The sequence below is a fragment of the Zeus faber genome, assembly GCF_960531495.2.
Source record: "Zeus faber genome assembly, chromosome: 16".
NCBI lineage: Eukaryota > Metazoa > Chordata > Actinopteri > Zeiformes > Zeidae > Zeus > Zeus faber.
The window spans coordinates 229,278-252,012 of NC_137202.1; the positions used below are offsets into that span (position 1 = coordinate 229,278).

At 43.7% G+C, this 22,735-nt stretch overlaps 1 protein-coding gene across 1 annotated transcript in view; it reads left to right on the top strand.

Moving 5' to 3' along the window:
• Nucleotides 1-2,698: 2,698 nt before the first annotated feature.
• itsn1 (intersectin 1 (SH3 domain protein)) overlaps nucleotides 2,699-22,735 on the top strand; it is a gene marked incomplete at its 3' end in the record, with an annotated part of 55,313 nt that continues 35,276 nt past the window's right edge. The window contains exons 1-13 of the mRNA XM_080016892.1: nucleotides 2,699-2,806; nucleotides 11,119-11,217; nucleotides 11,459-11,522; nucleotides 13,214-13,374; nucleotides 17,240-17,416; nucleotides 17,698-17,770; nucleotides 18,450-18,559; nucleotides 18,647-18,710; nucleotides 19,359-19,496; nucleotides 20,145-20,239; nucleotides 20,635-20,774; nucleotides 21,210-21,332; nucleotides 21,972-22,121. Coding sequence (XP_079873018.1) covers nucleotides 2,779-2,806; nucleotides 11,119-11,217; nucleotides 11,459-11,522; nucleotides 13,214-13,374; nucleotides 17,240-17,416; nucleotides 17,698-17,770; nucleotides 18,450-18,559; nucleotides 18,647-18,710; nucleotides 19,359-19,496; nucleotides 20,145-20,239; nucleotides 20,635-20,774; nucleotides 21,210-21,332; nucleotides 21,972-22,121 — 1,422 coding nt within the window. The 5' untranslated portion in view covers nucleotides 2,699-2,778. The remainder of the gene's footprint in view (nucleotides 2,807-11,118; nucleotides 11,218-11,458; nucleotides 11,523-13,213; nucleotides 13,375-17,239; nucleotides 17,417-17,697; nucleotides 17,771-18,449; nucleotides 18,560-18,646; nucleotides 18,711-19,358; nucleotides 19,497-20,144; nucleotides 20,240-20,634; nucleotides 20,775-21,209; nucleotides 21,333-21,971; nucleotides 22,122-22,735) is intronic.

Genomic DNA, 22,735 nt, shown 5'->3' on the forward strand with positions numbered 1-22,735 from the left:
ATAATCGACCTCGCCAACCCGCCCTGTAACCACAAAAGGCCCTTGCCACTCCGCGAGCAATTTGAGCTGGACGTAGGGAGCAACACTAACACCTTGTTTCCCGGTGCAAATTGTCTGAGCCAAGCCCCCCCGGTCGTATATCGTAGTAATGGGGGCAGTGGCTCAGGAGGTAGAGCGGGTCGTCTAGTAATCGAAAGATTGCTGATCCGATCTCCGGCTCCTCCTGGTAGCATGCTGATGTGTCCTTGAGGAAGACACTTAACTCCCTAACTTCTTCCCAGGCACCGGTATCTGGCAGCCCACTGCTCCCAGATACGTCAGTTACTAGGATGGGTAAAATGCATAGAAATGCATTTCGTTGCCTCAGTACTTATACTCTGTGCAATGACAATTAGTTGAATCTTATCTAATAAGAGGCGCTGACGTTCTGAGCCCACAAATTCTCCTGCGATAACTGCCGAATCAGCACATATATCTTTGCTCTCAGGTCCATAACATACATATTTTATTCTTACTGGTGCTTGGACCTTCCTCTCAATTTTCTTTAATTAGGTCTAGCACCCCCCGTGGTCTCCTGCCAAAGAGGTGTTCAAAGGGAGAAAGTCCCATGGTGGCCTGGGGAACCTCCTGCACCGCAAACAGGGGGTCCAACCACTTATGTTTAGTGGAATACAATGTTTCGACCTGAAGCATCATGGACACTTTTGAAGAACAAGAGATGATCAACATTTTCTTGAAATAATTGGGTGCTTCTTTACCTTGGTGCTCTTATATTATAACTCGTTGTATTCACATGAGCGCTGTACGTCCCCCAGTTGGGAACCTGTCCACCTCAAGTACGTGCTTGCTGTAGTACATTGTCAGCAACGGTTCTGAGTTAATGAATGAGTGAATTTGTGTGTTTGTATGTGTATGTCATTATTATCAGAAAGGGGCGGGGGGCAAGTAACCAGCTTAACTAGGTCAGAGGAGCAAAGCTCACACACACACACACTCCAAATATATACCAAATAAATGGAACAGTGGTGGGGTAGACTGTTAGAAGGTTGGGGTGATTTAGAGGAATGTGTATATTCTGTGTGTTGGAATTGATTGTGTATATGTGCCTGTCGCCACAAATGAAGACCAGAGGTGACAAGTCAAGTCAGCAAACCGGATGCAAACACACCTTGCAACGAGGAATCACAGAAGAACTAACACTGTACCATGTTGATGCCAAAACTAAGGAAAAGAGATGGAACTCGGTAGTATCCATAGTTCCACCAACTAACCAACAGCGTCGACCAAAAGCTGTACAATGTCAACCAACTAGGATAACAAAAAAGTACATGCAACTGATGGCAAAATATAGTGCAGTGGATTGCTGATGCTGGAAAAACCAGCCTGCATACACTGCCATTATTTTTTTATAAAAAAAAAAAAAAAAATGCATGTAACCTAACCAAGTACCTAAAATACTGAAATCTGGAGTTCAAGCAGGCGTCGTTAATGTTTAAATTATAACTTGGGTTATAACACATCATCAAAGCGTTCTCACTCTGAAATACACGTCATTATTTTAGTTTGACTTTGTCCGATTATTGTTAGCGTTCCTGGTGGCCATAACGACACGGTGAGGCATGTCTGGATCTGATTAACATAGTTTCTTCCTGGGAATGTGGGTGAGTACAATGTGTCTGGATGCGGATATTAGAGGGTGTGGGTGTGTGTGCGCACGCGCTTCAGCTTTTTGGGAAGTAACAGATACAGAAATAGGTTAAAAATGGAGTTTGAACATAGCTGTGGCAGTTTTGCCTACCACACGCCCACCCAAGTGGCTTTTTTAAGGGACCTCTGTCACAGAGACACAGACGACAGGGTTTCAGACACACTGTTTATTGTATAGAGTGGGCTAGGTTGAATAAGCCCTGGAGCAGATGGACATTTGCCATGACATGGGCTCCTCTCCTGAGTGTGTGTGGGGGTTTTAACTGTTGCTCGTTAGACCAACCAACGAGTAACAGGTATGCAGCCACACTGATCCTGGGCCCAATTACCTAAAACCAGGACAGGTGTGGCTGCTCAAACCACACCATCCCCACACCACAATAGCCAAGGAATTTGATTTGGGCATTGCGACAAATGGCTATTCCACTTCACTTCAAAAGCATTAACAAAAGCCTATTGTATGGCCTTCCATCAACAGTATCTAAGAAGCAGTAGCGTCATTGCAATATAGCTGCTTGGGGACTTAAATTTAATCGTCATGGTTTGTTATTTAAACAGGATTTAGAAGATATTGCAAGTTATGACTAAACAATTGGGTGTAGATGTGGTCACGGTTTTGGGTTGTGTCACGGAAGTAAAAATTTCATTATTTATTCCCATTGACATTGTTGTATGAGTAGCTTTTCTGACATTTCTAAACCTTAAATGGGTGTGCAATCCAATAAGTGAAAGTTGATGCACTGCTATTGCATAAATTGCTTTGCCGTGTGCTTTCGCCCATATTTTGTCCACTAAACTGAGTCTTGCCCAGTTTCTTGTCCAAGTAAACTAATTAAAGGTGTCATTCTAATATTCATTTTATCTAACAACAATAAAGGAACTCAAAAAAATATTTCTCAGTAACCAAGGTTTTTCACCTGACGCTCTGAGTTTCTGTGCTTGTGAAATGGTTATTGACAAACTCTATTGCTGAATCAGCGTGGAGATGAGTTGAAGAGATAAGCACTTATTAGCACATATTGTTTGCTTTCTGTTGTTTCAGGTGTTGCGTATCTGAAGACTGACTAAACCATGGCACAGTTCCCCACCACATTCACAGGTCAGTAGCAGTGTGTGACGAGCCGTATGTGTACTTGTTGATAGGGCAGTCAGGATCAAGAAATGTTAGATGTCGATTCTCAATTCTCAGCATTCGACAACGCGCCCGGGGACCTGGTTCCAAATGTCCATCGCTGGTCGGACGATGATGTGTGCATGTTTTTGGTAGGGGTCCTTACTGATGTTAGGTGGAGGAAACCCCATGTGAGCACGGGGAGAACATGCAAACTCCACACAGAAAGGTTCCTATTTGGGAGATAACCCACCGGAGCACGGTGCCAACAGCGCCCCAGGCGGGAATCGAACCCAGGACCTTCTTGCTGTGAGGCAGCAGTGCAATGAAGAAGTGAAGAAGTACAAATGTGTACAGTTAGTACCTGATGTTTGTAATTATTTATTGTTTATATACCTGCCCTGAAGAGTAAATCTTTCAATTTCCATGTTAAAGTGATCAAATTGGTAGTGGTATTATCTAACTTGTTTCCTGTGTTGAAATAGATTAAACATCCTGTTCAAATATAGACATGAAACACTGACTGCCTGAATCGATCACGCTATCCTCACAGTTGTGGCCTGCTGGCAACAAACCTTGGCTCTTAAAATATCTCTGTTTTACTGTTACAGTAGCCTAGAGTATCCATCCACTATGCTTATAAATGGTGGTATCAAGGGCTGGTGTGTTTGTATGTGTGTCGATGGGGCGGGGGTGGTGGAGCATCCACAGGCTGGCTGTGGTGGGCTTTTTAGTTCCAGTCTGTCTCTGACTCTGCACCCACCACTTATGAACTGATGCCGAAACCTCATTTTCTACTTCGTAAGTACATTACTTATTAATTATTTAATAAATATTGGTTAAACGTTAGTCCTTTTAAGGTGTCCTTCCTTAATGAAATGCACCTTTGGTTTTATTTGAGGTTCATAACAGTACATTGTAGTAGGCAGTTGTTGGCTCATTAGTTTGTGATTCGCATGCACTAAAATTCACCAGAGTGCGGGAAATTAAGTCTTTGTATCTAAAATTTTGGGAAACTGTAATACGTACCCAACATGACTAAATAGACCCCGTGTATTGCTGCCTGCAGCTATATTTTATTATTTGCGGTGATGACAGTAATTAGCTCATCCACGCGTTGACGTCACGTTGCACGTAGTCGTGTATAGATGTATTTAAGAAGTTGTGATTGTGTAGCCTATTTTTCTTTTTCCATGCAACAAACTTTTTTTCCATAATTCCATAAATATATATATATATTATATTTTTTAATGGTTTAACTGATAGTATTATTCGGCCAAAATCCTTATTGTCAGTTAATGGTTAAACAGTTAATTATCAACATCCCTACATCCCTAGTTCCTAAACAATTCTTATTTTTTCAGTTAAAGGCAAATGTTATCTTACTTTTCAAACCTTGGTTTACTTTCTTTCTCACTGATGCTGAAAAGAAAAACTACTTAAGTATCAGGCTTCTGTATTGAATGCCGGAGAGGCTTCGTTACCCAATACTATCAATGCAATTTGATCAATGTCATAAAAGTGTTCAATTTTGAGACCCAGCCTTAGATTGACCAGCTTGAAGAAAGCAAATATAAACAGCTGAATACAGATGCTGAGTCCATATTGCTGAGTACGGATGAAGGGAAACGGTGCTGAAGCTGCACAGAAAGCCAACACACCATCACCAAGATGGCGGTCGCCTCGGTGTGTCGATGCGTGTTATGTTTCATTTTGTTTGTTAAATTAGTTTTTTGTGACAATTCCGGAAGCTCGTACACCAGAGAAGAGCTCATGAACATCAGGGCTACAACCCCTGTGGATTTATTTCCCACTTTCATCGCCACATCCATGGAATTACTGAACATTCTGGTCAAAGGTGCGCTCACCTTTGTGCACGCAGTGAAACGCCAGTGGAGAGGGAGTGCATCACACACTGGTACCTAGAATATTTCTCTCTAACGTGCGTTCACTGGGAAACAAACTGGACAAACTTCAACTACTGTTGGGGAAGAACAGAGACTTTTGCCATCTTCTGTTTTGTGCTCATGGAGACATGGCTGAGCAGAATGATACCGGACTCTGCGCTGCAGCTGGCAGGCTTCCAACTCTTCAGAGCAGATCAGGACAGAGCTCTTTGGCGGAAAAACAAAAGGTGGAGGTTTGTGTTTTTACACTAACAGTAGCTGGTGTAATGACGTGACAGTGATCCGCACAGCACAGCACTGTTCTCTGGCCGGTGTTTACATACCACCGCAGGCCAACGTGCGGGACGCACAGCGCATGCTCGCCGACCAGATACGGTGTGTGGAACGGACAAACCCGGACTCCCTAGTTATTGGCCGAGGCGACTAACAAAGGAAACCTCAGCCATGAACTGCCCAAACTGAACTCTGACATCGTCATAGTCCACCTGATTCCAGCATACAGGCAGAAATTAAAGCTGTGTAAACCTGTGGTGAAGACATCTAAGAAGTGGACCAGTGAAGCTGTGGAGGATCTTCAGGCGTGCTTGGACTGCACCGACTGACCAGACTGGTCAGCCTGCCCCACCGCAGCCGGGGCGTGGGGCGTCGGTGGGCATGGGGGTCCTGCCGGCTCGCCTGTGGGGCGGGCGGCTCGGGCGGGGTGTCGGTCTGTCGCCGTGGGGCATTGCACACGTGGCCCGGGTTCTGTGCCTGTGGCTGCATCTTGTGCCTGCACCTGAGGGTTGGTTGTATGTGTGCGCCCCTGGGGTGCGGGGTCTCCTCATGCTCCCTGGGACTGGGTAATGCTCCTCGGGGCTAGGCGTGGGGGTTGCTCCACAACCCTCTGGCTTCTCTGGGGGCCCGGGGGTCTTCTGTGGCTGCAGGGCAGGGTGCTCGGGGCTTTCCTGCAGCCGTAGGGTGTCTACAAGGCTGCAGAGTTCGGGGGGGGCTTCGGGGCCCTTTCTGCTGCTTGAAGGCGCCGCGACATAATACCAACCTTCTACACCAGTACCAATGGGGATAAGTCATGAACACTCACCGGAGGACATCTTACACACACACACACACACACAGACACACACACACACACACAGGCAGTCCCATCACACACACCCACACCACCACACCTGTTTCGAGTGTACCCCAGCACCCTCCTGGTGGCAATCCTCTCCTTTCCTCCCTCATTTACTGCCAGGTTACTATGACTAGTCCCAGTTTTCTTGGACCTAATTAACTGTTTTTCAATACATGTTATGTTTATGTTTATTTGTCTCACCTGTGGTGATTATCCCCCTCTTGGAGTAGCGATCAGTTGTTTATAGACCCAAACATGATAAATAGTTCTCCAAGGAGGAGGGGGGGTGGTGGTGGTGGTGGTTCTCTATAACCTAAAACTGTGCTCTTGTCATCCACAGGACAGAGTTATTGCAGCAGTTCTTGATGATTTAAGAATTAATAAAGAGTTGCATTGCAGGTTGAGAACTTGAACTCCACTTGAACTCTGTCCTAGATGCAATGGCATACAAATACTGTGTTGTATGCCCAGCATGCTGACAGCACAGGTAAAACAAATAAATAAAAAATAAAATAAAGTGGCTAAGTACAGGTTTAGCAAAGAGGTGTGAGTTACTAAACGACTGTACTCAAAGAGACTCCAACACCAGTTTTCCGCCAATGACTGTCTGGAAAGGGTTCACACAATTCACGAACCTCAAACCAAAAACACTTCACTCCTTGAACAACTCACGCCTGGCCAATGACCTGAACAACTTTCTACTGTTGCTTTGACAGGCAATGGGATAGTCCTGACACCATCCGTTGTGACACCTACCACCAGCCCCAGCCTTCCAGATACACCTCCCCCACTACAGCAGAAAACTGGACTTCTTCACACCTACTCAACTCAGAGGGCCCCCCCCCACCAACACCACCACGGTGACGACTCTTTCGATCCTGGAGGGGGACGTCAACAGGCTTTTCAAGAGGCAGAACCCCCGCAATGCAGCTGGACCAGTCTCTGTCTCCATCCACCCTGAAGCACTGTGCTGATCAGCTGTCTCTGGTGTTCAGACATTTTCAACACCTCATCTGGAGACATGCTATTTACCAGCCTGCTTTAAATCCGCCATAATCATCCCAGTCCCAAATAAGCCAAGGACCACAGGACTTAATGATTACCTCTGTGGTGATGAAGTCTTTTGAACGCCTTGTGCTTTCCCACCTCAAATCCATCACAGACCCTCTCCTGGACCCCCTGCAGTTCCCCTGACACAGCCAACAGGTCTGTAGACGATGCAGTAAACTTGGCCCTCCACTTCATCCTCCAGCACTTGGACTCCTCAGGAACGTACGCCAGGATCCTGTTTGTGGATTTCAGCTCCGCCTTTAACACAATCATCCCGACTCTTCTGCAGGATAAGCTCTCCCAGCTGAGCGTGCCTGACCCACCTGCAGGTGGATCACAGACTTCCTGTCTGACTGGAAGCAGCACGTGAAGCTGGGAAAACACTTCTCTGACTCCCGGACCATCAGCACCGATTCCCCTCAAGGCTGCGTTCTTTTTCCTCTGCTCTTCTCCCTGTACACCAACAGCTGCACCTCCAGCCATCAGTCTGTCAAGCTTCTGAATTTTGCGGATGACGCCACCCTCATTGGACTCAACTCTGGTGGGGTTGAGTCCACCTACAGGTGGGAGCTTGACCATCTGGTGACTTGGTGCTGCCAGAACAACCTGGAGCTCAACGCTGTGAAGACAGTGAAGATGGTTGTGGACTTCAGAAAGAATGCTGCCCCAGTCACCCCCATCACCCTGTGTGACTCCCCAGTCGACTGTGTGGAGTCCTGCCGCTTCCTGGGAACCATCATCTCCCATGACCTCAAGTGGGAGCTGAACATCAGCTCCATCGTGAAGAAAGCCCAGCAGAGGACATACTTCCTGCGGCAGCTGAGGAAGTTCAACCTGCAAGAGACAATGATGGTGCACTTCTACACCTCCATCTGGTACGCTGCTGCAACCACCAAGGGCAAGGGCAGACTGCAGCGTGTCATTCGCTCTGCTGAGAAGGTGAAGACCAAAACCTCTCGCCACAAGAACAGTTTCTTCTCCTCTGCAACTGGCCTCATTAACAAGGCCTACCCTCCCCACTATGCCTTAAACTGAATGGCTATGTCTATGCGTTACATTAACGCACATTCCTCGTTCTTCTGGACGTTATCCGTGAACATTGCACATACTGTTACACTTTAGACTGAACATTTGCACATTCCTGCATAAACTATACAGCGTTTTTTAAACAAAAACAAACAAAAACAACCAAACAGCCTTATTTATATATTCTTATATATTTCACAAATATTTTATGTATTGTTTTACATTTATGTTTTATGTATGCACCGAACACCAAGTCAAATTCCTTGTTCGTGTAAACTTACTTGGCAATAAAGACTATTCAGATTCTGATTCTCTAATGTAGTTTTGGGGGTGCAAGGGATCCCAAAACTCCCCGTTCGGATCGTGTCACTGTTTTGAGTCACGGATGGGATCATTGTTCAGATTAGCAAAAAAGGGAGAGACATATAGGGGACATATAGGAAGACATTTGCTTCAATTTGCTTTCCATTTATTCTGTAGAACTCTTAAAAGCAAGGAACTTTTGCCCATGGCCTTAAATGAAAACATCATTCAAGATGTCCAATGTTCAAATAAAATCTTAAAATACAAAAAACATTCAATACTCAATTGTTAATCAGTGCGATATGAGGCACGCATGATACCTTTGTCCTTTAAACATGGGAGTGAATGAGAAAGTATGATTAGATCCGCACCCAGTCACCCAGTGACTGGGTGTGGATTTATTTCCAGTGTCATGTTCAATTTCTCACATTTATAACAAACTGAATTTCATGAAAATCGGTTCATAATTAAGGCAGTTACAGTCGATTTTGTCACATTGTATGGTCGTATGTTGTTTACAAGCGACCTGACCGCTCCAATATGCCAGACGAGCAGACACATAGCAGCAACATTTGCTTTGTGGTATGTCGTAAAGTAGCAGCAACATGCATCTGTCTCCTCTCTTATCACTGCAACTCTGCATCAAGATTTATGAAATTGTTACTTTAAAAAGTAACAGTGGCAGTAAAACTATTTCACTGTGGTGTGTTGTTTGGTTGAGCAGCTACGCCTGTCGCTCGTTGGTTGGGCTAACGAGCAGAAGGTTTAAAATCCCCATCCACACACACACACTCAGGATAGGAACCTGTGTCATGACATGTTCAATCTGCTCCTGGCTAATTCCATCTAGCCTTCTCTCTACAATAAACTGGGGTTAACAACACCCTGCCGTCTGTGTCTCTGTGCCGGAGGGCCCTGAAAACGCCACTTGGATGGCGTGTGGTGGCGAAACTGCCACACTGGTGCCTGAACAGGGACTCTCCGGCACGGGGAAGGGACACAGAAGGGCCACCCGAAGACGCTTTGGAGCCTCTCTCGACTGGCAGCAGCAGCACCTAGGCGGTCGTGCGGATTACTGGGGGAGAAGCAGCGCAGCAACCACCATAGGTAACCGCTGGCAGCTAGCTTCTCCGCCCAGCAGGCATCGTCGGGACCATCCAGCAGCTCAGCAGCCAGACCAACCCTCTCTCGACTGGCAGCAGCAGTACCTGGGGGGTCCAGTGGACGACCGGGGGAGAAGCGGCGCAGCAACCGCCACAGGTAACCGCAGCTAGCTTCTCTGCCCTGCAGCCATCGCCGGGACCATCCAGCAGCCCAGCAGCCAGGCTACCCCTCCAAGCAGGCCCCGCAGCAGCCAAGTCTGGCCACGCCGTCACCAGCCAGCGCAGCAACCCGAGGCCCCACACTCCGGAAGGGAGGAGGGGGCAGTCTGTCGTCACCCTGGTGGAACGAGACCGGTCGACCGTGCTACTCCGGGGAACCCAGGTCCTCTGGAAGGAAACCCAGGTCCTCTGGAAGGAAACCCAGGTCCTCTGGAAGGAAACCCAGGTCCTCTGGAAGGGAACCCAGGTCCTCTGGAAGGGAACCCAGGTCCTCTGGAAGGGAACCTAGGTCCTCTGGAAGGGAACCTGTTTATTTTCTTTTGGACATTTGTTTGTATAAGGTATGGGAACCCTGTTTCAGAGTGTGGTGTTTTTATGATTTAAGGTATAGTAACCCTGGGTCAGAGTCTGTAGTTTTAGGTATAGCAACCCTGTGTCAAAGTCTGTTTCAAACATTTTCGTTCTCTGCGTGGTGAGTTGGTGAACGTAGGCTTCGGCCTACGGTGTGGTAGGAGAAACTGCCACAGTCGCTTTAAAGGAAACAATCGATCGGTGTGGTTCACCTCTGTTCAGCGTCTGTCAGTGAACTGCGTTTCACCCACGCCACCCGTGGGTGGCGGAACTGCCACATTCACTATGATGGTTTCACATGAGAACCGAACGCCCTGTACGGATCACAGATGAACTACGTTCTGTTATGCCACTTTTAGTTTTTTTTATACATGTGGATTGAAATTACATTGTGTGTGTGTGCAGTGTGTCGATCTATACTAGTGCCTTAGGAAGTGAAAAAAAGTGATTTTGACTCCATTTCACATTTGCACAAACAATGTATTTTCAAAAGGGGCACATTTTGATCTGTTGAAAGTAAATAATGCACCGCCATTTGCTTTATTTGTGTGATAAAACCGTCTAAATATTAGTTTATCACCCGGGAGATCATTGACATTATCGCTACCGTCTCTGCTCACTCATAGCACACATCTTCAATGTGCTTCAGGCCACATTAGAACCCGGAGGATGATTCTGTCAGACCCCCAATTCACATCACAATGGATCAAGTAGTTGTAGCAAGGGCTTCATTTGATTCTATTCTCAGCTGCTTCTCAGCCCTCCCACGGTCAGTCTGAAGGACTGTAGCATTCTGATTCCTCAGATCTTGTTAAGATCTATCAATCCCTCCCTGCAATTTATTCTTTGCAATGTTCTAAAACAGCAACTTGGGTTTTTGACAAGCCACATGTATAGGTGATCCTAGTGGAAGATGCAGCCAGACTCTGCTTGGAAATGGAAATCTCCCATCCCTTCATCCAGCCAGCCTCCAACTGCTTCCACCGCTGACTCGGCACTACGCCGTTTACGATGCGTCATATTTACTATAGCACATTTACGGGAAATGAAACCAAGCCTCCGCCCATTCTACTCATTCTTCCTCTTTGACCAGCAATTGTTCCTATGTTTGGGGTCAGCTCAGACCCTCTGGACCCATGGTTAATATTTACCCTATGTGTGTGTGTGTGTGTGTGTGTGTGTGTGTGTGTGTGTGTGTGTGTGTGTGTGTGTGTGTGTGTGTGTCAGGTCCAGTATCAGATATGTTTTTGATCTCGGTGGATGAAAGAGCCAAACATGACCAGCAGTTCCACAGCCTCGCTCCCACTGCTGCAGGATATATCACAGGTGATAAACACACACAGCCTTGCCCCTTACTGTCTAAATACAATACATTTTTTGCAGACCTGTAGGAAAGCCTGGGTTAAAGAAATAGTGAACTTATCCTTTAACAATTAAAAGTATTTACCTACAACTTTGCCTTGTAAAGTTGCTTCAACTAAATAAGTACAAATGAAATTAGTTGTACGAGCCGACCACTCTTCCACCCCTGACCTGTGATGTTATATCTTGTTCCTGCATCTCCTAGGCGACCAGGCCAGGAACTTCTTCCTCCAGTCGGGACTCCCCCCTCCCATCCTGGCCCAAATCTGGTGAGACATGTGACTGTAAAGTTGGCGTAGAAGTGAAATAATTTGTAAAGTGGAGCCGCGCAGCATTTCTATATTTTTACGTGAGAGATCTATATTTTTTTGACTGTGTGCAGCTACTTAGCCATTTCAATAGAAACACCCCATGTTTCCGCCTCCATGTGAGATATAGCCTATGCTCTTCCATCGCTGGGAGGTGCCTTGGCTGAAAAGGAGCGCACCCACGGTCACGTCAGATTCACAAAGCGAAGGCACACGCCCACTGGTCTGACTGTGAGGTTTTATTTCAATAAGTTATTTTACTATTATTATTTAAATTTTTTTTACACCTTTTAACTTTTTAATTGAGTTTTATATTTTTTCTTAAATATAAAGAGACCGGAACCGTTCCGTTACCGTGGCCCCAAAACTGTGATACATACCGAACCGTGAGCCCATTGTACAGTTGCATCCTGAGTATGTATGTATGTATGTATGTATGTATGTATGTATGTTCTACAAAAAGCTTGACAACCGTTCACTGATCTATTTTACACTTGGCGGGTGTATTGCTGGGGACTTAAGGGCATGCAGTTTAAAATTTGGTGCAATTTGGACACGCGACACATGTAATATTAATAAACTTTCAATAAACAGCTAGCCAGCAGAGGGCGTAGATTCCCGTGAAAGCAATCAGCCCGTTCTGATCAGGCATGTTTGGTGCTGACACGCGACATGTATTTTACATTATTATTAATATTATATAACTTTTAAGAAACAAGCAAACAGCAAGTTTATCCAAAAGTACGACTTGGGTCTGTTTTTTCCTGTGAGGGTAAAAAAGGGTATTTCCCGGTGTTTTTCACTGCGATTCGCTGGGACTTTCACCAACAGGCATGGTTTCAACGGGCACTGCATTAGTATGGTTTTAAGTGATTTTGGAGAATTCCCACTAGTTTTGTTCATCATGAGTTGTCTTTCTATGAGTTAAGAATAAAGAAATTAGAGAATACAGACCATGTGGACCAAACTGTGGAGCATATTTCATTCTTTGACACAAAACACATTTGACTAACAGCTTTCTAAATTCCTTGCTTTCTCACATAAGTACTATTAAAAACTGTTACCATCCCCTGATCATGATGCCAATCTTTTCAAAACTTTTGACTTAAATACAAAGCCTAACATACAAAATTCAAGTGGGTTATGGTTTGCTCGATCACAAAAAGTACATAAAATGGTTATTACATTATTATAGATTAAAGAGGCTCCTATCTTTTTATGAGATGTTTGCCTCAAAACCAGTCATACTGTAATCTGTACATTTATTACTCTTTTATAACAGAAAAACCTCAAAACAAAAACACATGAGCACAAAACGATCACTGCATGGATCGAAATAGACTTAGAATGATGCATCACTTCCTGTGAGTGATTTTTAGGTTATTGTGCTGGAGTGAGCAATTGTTCTCGCTTGGATGAAGCTGGTTATGGTCTTTTTATAGGATCATTATTTGTGTTACTATTGAAGCATATTGTATACTGTAATTCTTACCTTTATTGTGTCGCCAAAATGTGTTTAGATGCACTGAAGTGTGTGTGTGTGTGTGTGTGTGTGTGTGTGTGTGTGTGTGTGTGTGTGTGTGTGTGTGTGTGTGTGTGTGTGTGTGTGTGTGTGTGTGTGTGTGTGTGTGTGTGTGTGTGTGTGTGTCCAGGGCTCTGGCTGACATGAACAGTGATGGTTGTATGGACATCCATGAGTTCTCCATTGCCATGAAGCTCATCAAACTGAAGCTTCAGGGTCACCCTCTGCCCCCCGTGCTGCCCTCCAGCATGAAGCAGCCGACCCTGCCTTTACCACTGCAGACTGGCTTTGGTAAGCGCCAGACATTTGTGTTTGTATTTCCATCATTATATTATTCAATCTGTCCTGTGTTCGTCTCGTGTAATTCGCCAGGATGGGTAACCTCCTAATGGACCAGAGAACCTAATCACGCATTCATAATGTAATAGGGATGTTGCTCTGTCTCCTGCAGCAGCACGCCCATGATTTTTCACCAGATCTCCACTTACATAAACAGATTAGTCTGAGGTCGAGTCGCTAGTCTCTCACTGCACGCTTTAAACGGCCTACGCCAACTTGGTAGAGGCTGTGTTTTTGTAGTGGGTGGATGTTACAGATTTCAGGCCATCTTATCTCGGTATAGATAGCTAGGTAGGTAGGTACTTTATTCATCCCCGAAGGGAAATTACAATCTCCCAGCAGCTCACATCAACACAATAAGCAAAATAATAATCATAAAGCAATACAATAAAAATATAAAAAAAAGAAAATGGCAATATTTGAAAATATACAAAATAAACCTAATGGTTAACTGAATTCTAAATAACAGATACATCCAATAACTAACAGAAAAACAATACAAAATAAAAAAGATAAAAATGAAAAAGACCTGAAAAAGAAAACTTCATAAAATGTAATACACGGTACTATACAATAACAAATATAGCAGCAGGCAGCAATACACAGCGTTCAGTTTAGTTGTGTTGGTGCATTTTACAGTTTCCCGGGTTCTCTGAAACTCAACATGGTCTTGGTCGTGTCCTGGTTACTTGTCTCGCAGAGCAACGGCTACACAGCGCAACCCTCCTGTCTTTAAAACAACCGTCCATGTTTGCCTGTAAGCCAGAAATTGTCATTGTTAAAACTCATTCTGTTGTCTGTGGAAATAGAGCTGAATTTTTTTTTTTAGTTTGATTACATTTTCAGTAAATCCAGTTTCCATGAAATACGACAAACATTGTGATATTTCTGTGTGTAATTACCATTGCACGGCTTCTATTTTCCCACACAACGTTGGATTTTGAAGGCATCACTTTTGAGGGACATGCTGACAAGATTTTAAGGATTATTTTCTATCTTTTTTTTTTTCATTAATCCGGAGAAGTGATGTGGACCACAGATTTAAAATATCAATCGAACAGGTAAATCGATAGTTTGGTAACTTCTAAAGACTACAGAGTGACCAATTCCACGCCGCCCAATGGACACGGTCCAACTGGACATTCTCAATCAGAATCTTGCTTCTACATTTATAGTAAATAATATGATGGCGTGATGAAGCATCTTACTTTAAATCTCATCTCGTTCATATTTGAACGAGATGTGTGACGTCTCAGTTCACCAAGACCAACTGAATGTTTCGGGTCACAGTTTGGTTTTTCACTAATATCTACTCCGTATGTGAATCCTTTGGTAGAGAGATTTAAAACACAAGATCCTTGTTACATAGCAGTTTAAACGTCCCCTTAACTGTGTTTCTAGCTTTGTAGTATGTTTTCCAGATAGTTTCAGCCTGGTTGGACATATGTGACCCACCACAGATTTTAGGTACATTTGGTGCCGTTTTACCTTTTTCACTTTCATTTGAAAGTGGAGAATCAGCGCTTCAAAACAAGGTGTCACTTCTGCAAATCAAGTCAATATTTTTAAAGCTATGACTTGTTAATGACGAGGGTGTGGCAAACTATGAAGAACGCAAATAGGTTGGAGGACCAACTGAGGCACATGGCTACTTTCCACATGGCCACTTGACACCATGCTGAATGAGGCAATCTCTGCATTGTTCTGGTGTTTTGAGGGAATGTTGAACAGCGTCATCGACACACAACATCTTTGTTTAAAAAAAAAAGTATATATTTATCAGTAAGAATATACATGTTTTCATAAAAGTGGAATTATTGAGATAGGTCAGTTCTAAATAACAGTTCTAAATAGCTGAGCTAACAGTCCCTTTGTTTTATAAGTTAGAAAGTAGAGTAATTGTGGTATTTCTGTGATTTCTATTTTTATCGGAGGTAAAATATCAATCCAACAGATCTGCTGACATCTACCAGGTAAGAAGCTACACTTACTGGTCAGTTTATTAGGTACACCTTGCTAGTGCCGGGTTGGACCCACTTTTGCCTTCAGAACTGCCTTAATTCTTCGTGGTATAGATTCAACAAGGTGTTGGAAACATTCCTCAGAGATTTTGGTCCATATTGACATGATAGCGTCACGCAGTTGCTGCAGATTTGTCGGCTGCACATCCATGATGCCAATCTCCTGTTCCACCACATCCCAAAGGTGCTCTATTGGATTGAGATCTGGTGACTGTGGAGGCCACTGGAGTACAGTGAACTCATTGTCATGTTCAAGAAACCATTTTGAGATGATTTGAGCTTTGTGACATGGTGCATTATCCTGCTGGAATTAGCCATCAGAAGATGGGTACACTGTGGTCATAAAGGGATGGCCAGCAACAATACTCAGGTACAGTATGCTGTGTCATTTAAACGATGCTCAATTGGTACTCAGGGGCCCAAAGTTTGCCAAGAAGATATCCCCCATACCATGACACCACCACCACCAGCCTGAACCGTTGATACAAGGCAGGATGCATCCATGCTTTCATGTTGTTTACGCCAAATTCTGACCCTACCATCTGAATGTTGCAGCTGAAATCGAGACTCATCAGACCAGGCAACATTTTTCCAATCTTCTATTGTCCATTTTTGATGAGCCTGTGCGAATTGTAGCCTCAGTTTCCTGTTCTTAGCTGACAGGAGTGGCACCCGGTGTGGTCTTCTGCTGCTCTCCTGTGACCCCTGACATCAACAAGGCCTTTTTTTGGCAACACAACTGCCGCTCACTGGATATTTTCTCTTTTTCTGACCATTCTCTGTAAACCCTAGAGATGGTTGTACGTGAAAATCCCAGTAGGTTAGCAGTTTCTTAAATACCCAGACCAGCCCCTCTGGCCCCAACAACCATGCCACATTCAAGGTCACTTAAATCCCCTTTCTTCCTCATTCTGATGCTCGGTTTAAACTTCAGTAAGTCATCAGACGCTTTGGATAAAAGCGTCTGCCAAATGTAATGTAATCCTCACCCTGTCTACATGCCTAAATACAATGGGTTGCTGCCATGTGATTGGCTGATAAGCTATTTGTGTTAACAAGCATTTCAACAGGTGTACCTAATAAAGTGGCCGCTGAGTGTATATGAATACACACATAAATCGATAGTTGGTAACGTTGAACAAGTACAGAGTGACCGGGTCCACACGCCTCACGCAAATGTCACCCCAGCTCCGCTTCCTTCATAATAATGTTTTTTCACTAATTCCTGCTCCACGACACTTCATTCGTGTCCGTGGATTCGCCGGTTGCTGTGCGTAAGGCACTTTCAGCCGGCGAAATGCCTTCGAGAAAAAAAAAAAATAAAAATCCCCGAAAAAACAATAACAATTTCACTAATATAGAAGTGTCTGAACTAAGGAACATCCTAAGAAGAACCCTATGTTAGCCGAATCTGTCTTAAAGTCCAAAATAACAGTTGAAAATAGCAGCCAGACGATGATGGGTAAAGCCTCCCGTTTCTCTTCGCTTCTCATCATTTGTGTCATTGCAATAGAGTACATTACTTAGGTAGCTAGCTTGCTAAAGGTGAATCTATGTTACTATGGATACAGGCTTAAACAATTGATTGCTGATTGTGAGTTAGAATTGACAACATCATAGATTTATTAAGTTAAGATAATATAGAAAGTCTAAGATAAGACGATTTACAGCCATGAGTTTTGGATTTTCTTCTGTAACAGCTAAATTAACATTTTTTTCCTATCTTTTGAAACTGAAGATAAGATACGGAAAGCTTTGTTGTTTTTTTTCTTAACCTTGTGGCTTTTCCCCCACAGGATTGCCCCCTATAGCTCCCATAGCAGCTGGCGTACCCCCACTCCCCCTACCTTCGCTACCCGTGGGCGTTTCTCCGCCCCTCATCTCATCCGCACCACCTCCCCTCCCCCCGCCCATCGCCAACGGAGCTCCTCCCACAGGGATGATCCAGCCCATCACAGGCTTCTCCCACCCAGGTGAATGACATATGCAGACACACCCATAGAACGGTCAATGCAGAGCCACCACTGATGCACTTTATACACAATTTACAATGATAGTTAAGGATTTGTCATTTGTATACCTTTGTGCTATTTTGGTCTCAAAGCAAGTATATCGATATCATTATAGGAGACTAGAAATACATTTGAGTTCTTTGTGGCCTTGGACTGCGTCCCAACGCTACCCCACGGATGGTTTATTACTTTGCGAGACGGCCTTGGATTTAAAGCCTCTTCCCTGTCTCCATTTCCGCCAGTCTCCGCCATCAACAAGTCCTCGTCATTCTCTCGCTCCAAGCTGCAGAAGGGGCCATCGTTTGATGCTGCTAGGTAGGTCCCGTTAGCAGAAAGACCACAAATATGAGTATATGCACCACAAATAATGTCTTTTGTGAGACGGAAATGTCCCTGTAAATCTGCACAGAAAAGCTTGTTTATTTTAATGTTCTTTTAAACAGGGTTCTTACCAGGTCCTTGAGGTGCTGGAAGTACTGGAATGTCTTGAAAATGCTCCCTTTTGTGCAAAAGTGCTTGAAAAGTCATTGGAAAGAAAACCTAATCATTGAAAACCTGTGATATTCCCTCTGGTTTTGTTATTCAAATCGTAATGTATTTTTAAAAAATCCAGAATGGCTTTTCCGACATAGATTATTCCAAGGAAATGTTTATTTTGTATAAATATGTTTGTATAGATATGTTTATGATGTATAGATTGTATAGATATACTAATAGATATAATAGACAATGAGGCTAAGATTTGATTATATTTTAATTAATAAAGATTATATTGGAGTCCTTGAAAATAAAAAACTGTGCTTAGAAAAGGATTTGAAATCCCTGAATTTCATTTTGTAATGCCAGAATGAACCCTGTTTAATGTCCACTTGCTTATTAATGAGATACAGTCATATAACCAGATGTGTCTGATGTACTGTTCCATTTTTTCAGCTTTCCTTCGGTCTCCTCTATCAAATATAATTTAGTTTTGTTTCCTGCCCTCCTCCCACAGTGCCCAGACACCGCCCTCTCACACTGACTGGGCAGTTCCTCAATCCTCCAGGCTAAAATACAGACAGCTCTTCAACTCCCACGACAAGATGATGAGCGGACACCTCACTGGTACACCATCAAACACACATACACACACACACACTCCTGAAAGTATAATTTTTTCTCCGTTTTTGATAAACTGACATTGTGTTCCAGGTCCCCAGGCCCGCACCATCCTGATGCAGTCCAGCCTCCCTCAGACGCAGCTGGCTTCAATATGGTCCGTGAATGATGTCTCCCTAAATTAAATCATTTTCAAACTAGAATAAGATGATATTTGGAATGGAGGTCAATGCATTATTTCTATTCTTTCAACCAGCCGTGTTTATGCGTCTTATTCGTCAGTACATTCTTTTCACTGTGCATTTCAGTGGATGCTTTCCTAAACATCTATTGTTTTTGTTTTTTTCACCAGGTCCAAGAGTTAAAACATATTCAGCTCTTTCATTAGAATAAAAATTCATCGTTTGGCTGCCGACTATAGACATTACAAATACGGTGTTTACATGTGGAATATATAAAATATTACCTTATATTATAAATTACTGATACAATGATAGTGATACTTTGAAGTTATTGAAGATTTTGTGCTTTTTATCCTCATTGCCAGCTGGAGAAATTTGACTCATGTAAACTGATATTGGTAGCTATATGTTGAAAACCCTGTGTATTATAGTCGACAGGTAATTATGAATGAATATTAAAAGATTAAGAAACATAGCCAACATGGAGCCAAAATGACAGGAGAAAAAATCTTTGTCTTTTTTCCTCTCTTTCAGTGTGCTCAATGAGACCTCGATCGGTGAAAGGGCATTTTCGGGTTTGTAGATCTCCCCAATACTAACCCTTCTTCTTCCCCCCCATGCAGGAGTCTGTCAGATATTGATCAGGATGGAAAACTAACGGCTGAGGAGTTCATCCTGGCCATGCACCTCATCGACATGGCCATGTCCGGTCTGCAGTTACCTCCTGTACTCCCACCAGATTACCTCCCTCCCACATTCAGGTACAGTAGCTAACCCCCCCTAGATCCATCGTGAGTTTAGGTTTTCTATAGATTTTTTTTTTTTTTGCTGGTGAAAATTTCAGGAGGATATGAAATATAAACACAATAATTATTGTTTAATTATCATCATTGGCTGTCTTCCAACCTATATTAAAGGGATTCTGGAGAAACTCTTTCAGTTGCTCCGCTGAGTCCACTCCTGCTCGTCACTTCAGGTTTTGGGAGAGGGGCTTCCGATTATTATTAATTATTTCTAGGGCTGTACGCAACTCAGAATTTTGTCATTCTAATCGGATTCGGCTGTTCAATGCAAAGATGAGCGAGGCACGGCCAAGGGCGGAAATTACAAGGGGGGGGTTCGGATCCCCCTTCCTGAGGGGGAAAAAAAGAGAGTTGTCCCCTTCAATATATCATTGTAAACATAACTATATATTGTCTATCGCTTTTAAACTGTCATATTTGTGTCATTTTGATACATCATCTCATGTTTATTCCGACATTGTGTTTTTGTTTTTATCCATTGTTTATTTTTTTTCCCTATTTTTTGTTGCCTTTATTCTTTCTACTTTTACTGCTGTAGGTAAGTAAGTAGGTTCAATAACCTAAAAGTAGGTAGGTTCAATAATCTTTGAATGTTTGTGTTTTCAGGCGTGTGCGTAGCGACAGTGTTCAGTCAGACCAGAAGAGCGTCCCTGAGGAGGCCGAAGAGGAGATGGAGAGCAACCAGGAAAAGAAGCTGCCAGGTGGTTGGCCAATGTTATCTATTCGATAATATTCTGTCTCCTGGAAGATTATTATTGTTAGATATGATTTAGTCCAAACTTCCATATCTGTCTATTCTATAGTTACAGAGATAACATTGAAACTATGATCAATACAGTCATTACTGTATGTTCTCTAGGGTCAGGGTTAGTGGGTTAGGGTTAGTTTAACTATTAATCATTTTGCTGGGGACCCCCTGCAACCTCTTTAAGACCCCTGGGGGCCCCAAGGACCCCACATTGGGAACCAATGAACTTGCCAAGCACTCTCCCTTTAAGTTAAATCCTCAAACACTTATCCTCTACTTATTTTCTCTGACCTTTTAATCCACTATCAATAAAACCTCGACCTCCTGCTTTCCTCCCTCACTCTGCAGTGACCTTTGAGGACAAGAAGAGGGAGAACTTCGAGCGGGGGAATCTGGAGCTGGAGAAGAGGCGACAGGCACTGCTGGAGCAGCAGAGGAAGGAGCAGGAGAGGCTAGCCACCCTGGAGAGGGAGGAGCAGGAGAGGAAGGTATGACACACCACTTTTATATCTGATATGCGGCTGATACCAGCCCAAAATGGCCGAGCTTTGAAAATCTCGAGAGCCAAAAAGTTATCGAGAGCCATCTCAGCAGTGCTATGAAATTACAGCATTTCTGGATCATTTCGTTCTTGGATTATGCTTCACTTGTTATGTTCCAACGACCCCCAAAAATAACAGAATCTGACTTAGTCAAAGAAACAGTTTGGATCGGTGCTGAAGTTTAGGAATCTGTAGCACCAACTCTAATTATATAGAATACACTTTACATTGCATTCTAATATTTGATTGTCACCAGCAGATTTCTGTGAATAAAAGTTCATTTCTTGTGTTTAAGGAGGTGGCAACAAGAGACTAGATTTATAAAATCATAATTACCTTTTGTATTTTTCAATTTCACTTATTGCATTTGAATACGTCCAGGAGCGAGAACGTTTAGAGCAGGAAAGGAGACGACAGCATGAGCTGGAGAAGCAGCTGGAGAAGCAGAGGGAGCTGGAGAGACAGAGGGAGGAGGAGAGGCGCAAAGAGATTGAGAGGAGAGAGGTGAGGAGGAAGTTATTTCCTATAATTATAGTTTTTTTAGTTGTTGTTTTTTTTATACAGGTACTCCTCCCTTAACGAGTTCTGTTCCTAGTTCCAGGTCGTTAAGCGAGGACCTGTGTTATTTCACATTAAGGGGACGTGGCAATTGCGAACGCTAGTGTAGTGAATACTGACAGACTGCGGGAACGAGACTGACAATGGTGATGAGATTAGAAGGATACAGTGTATATCGTATATAAAGGGTGATGCGCAAAGAGATGCTTGACACTGAGACGCCCCGCACGCAGCGCACACGCCGCGGTATTGTACGCAGTGTACAATACAGACTGGTATGAGAGCTGGCTGCAAGTGTGAACAGTCGTTCAACAGGTAGGTCATTAAGTGAGGAGTACCTGTAGTTTTTTAGTCTTTCATGTATAGTTAGTTGTAAATTTGGATTGGTGATTCTGCTCCCTGGTGTTTCAATTATGCAAAATTAGTACATTTAGTTACATTACATTATTGTTGCTGCAATCCATTTTTCAGCTCTACAATGCATATCGTCACATTTTTGTACTGGGAAGTTCCATGCCAAGATATATCGTTAGGCGTGCGTGTGCGTGTGCATGTGCGTGCGTGCGTGTGTTTGTGTGTGTCCAGGCTGCAAAGCGGGAGCTGGAGCGGCAGCGGCAGTTGGAGTGGGAGCGGCAGCGGCGCCAGGAGCTGCTCACCCAGAGGAACAGGGAACAGGAGAGCATCGTGCTGCTGAAGGCCCGGAAGAAAACCCTGGAGTTCGAACTGGAAGCACTGGTAACGACACACACCGAGATGGGTTGTAGATCCAATCATCAGAACCACAATTGGAGTTAGTCAAAAATGCATGTAAACCTGACCACATTGAGTCCACATCTGTCATCTACGTCAGTGTAAGTATGGATATATTCCTTATTAACTGTGACTCAACTTTAACGAGGGCCCCCCTGCTTGGTCGAATGTTTCAGTTCAAAGTAAATTTGCAAACTCACAGCGTAACCATGTCCATACAAGGTTGTTTCCCTACCAGCTAAGCAAAAAAAAATAATGGTGGAATGTGTACACTGGGTGTCAGAAAACATGGATTCAATTCAGTATTGTGATTTTATGTTTTGGCAATATCACACACACACACACACACACACACACACACACACACACACACACTCACTCGGATCAAAATCGGCATATTTGTTTACACTAGTGCAGTGCCCATTCAAACCATACCTGTTTTGTGAAAGTCGCGACCACTCAATATGAAAACACCGGGGAAATACAGTCTCATGAGAAAAATACACACCAAGATCTCGCTTTTGGATAAACTGGCTTTTCCTTATTTATTCAAAGTTTATTAATATTACACATGTCCTGTTTCCACACCAAACATGCCT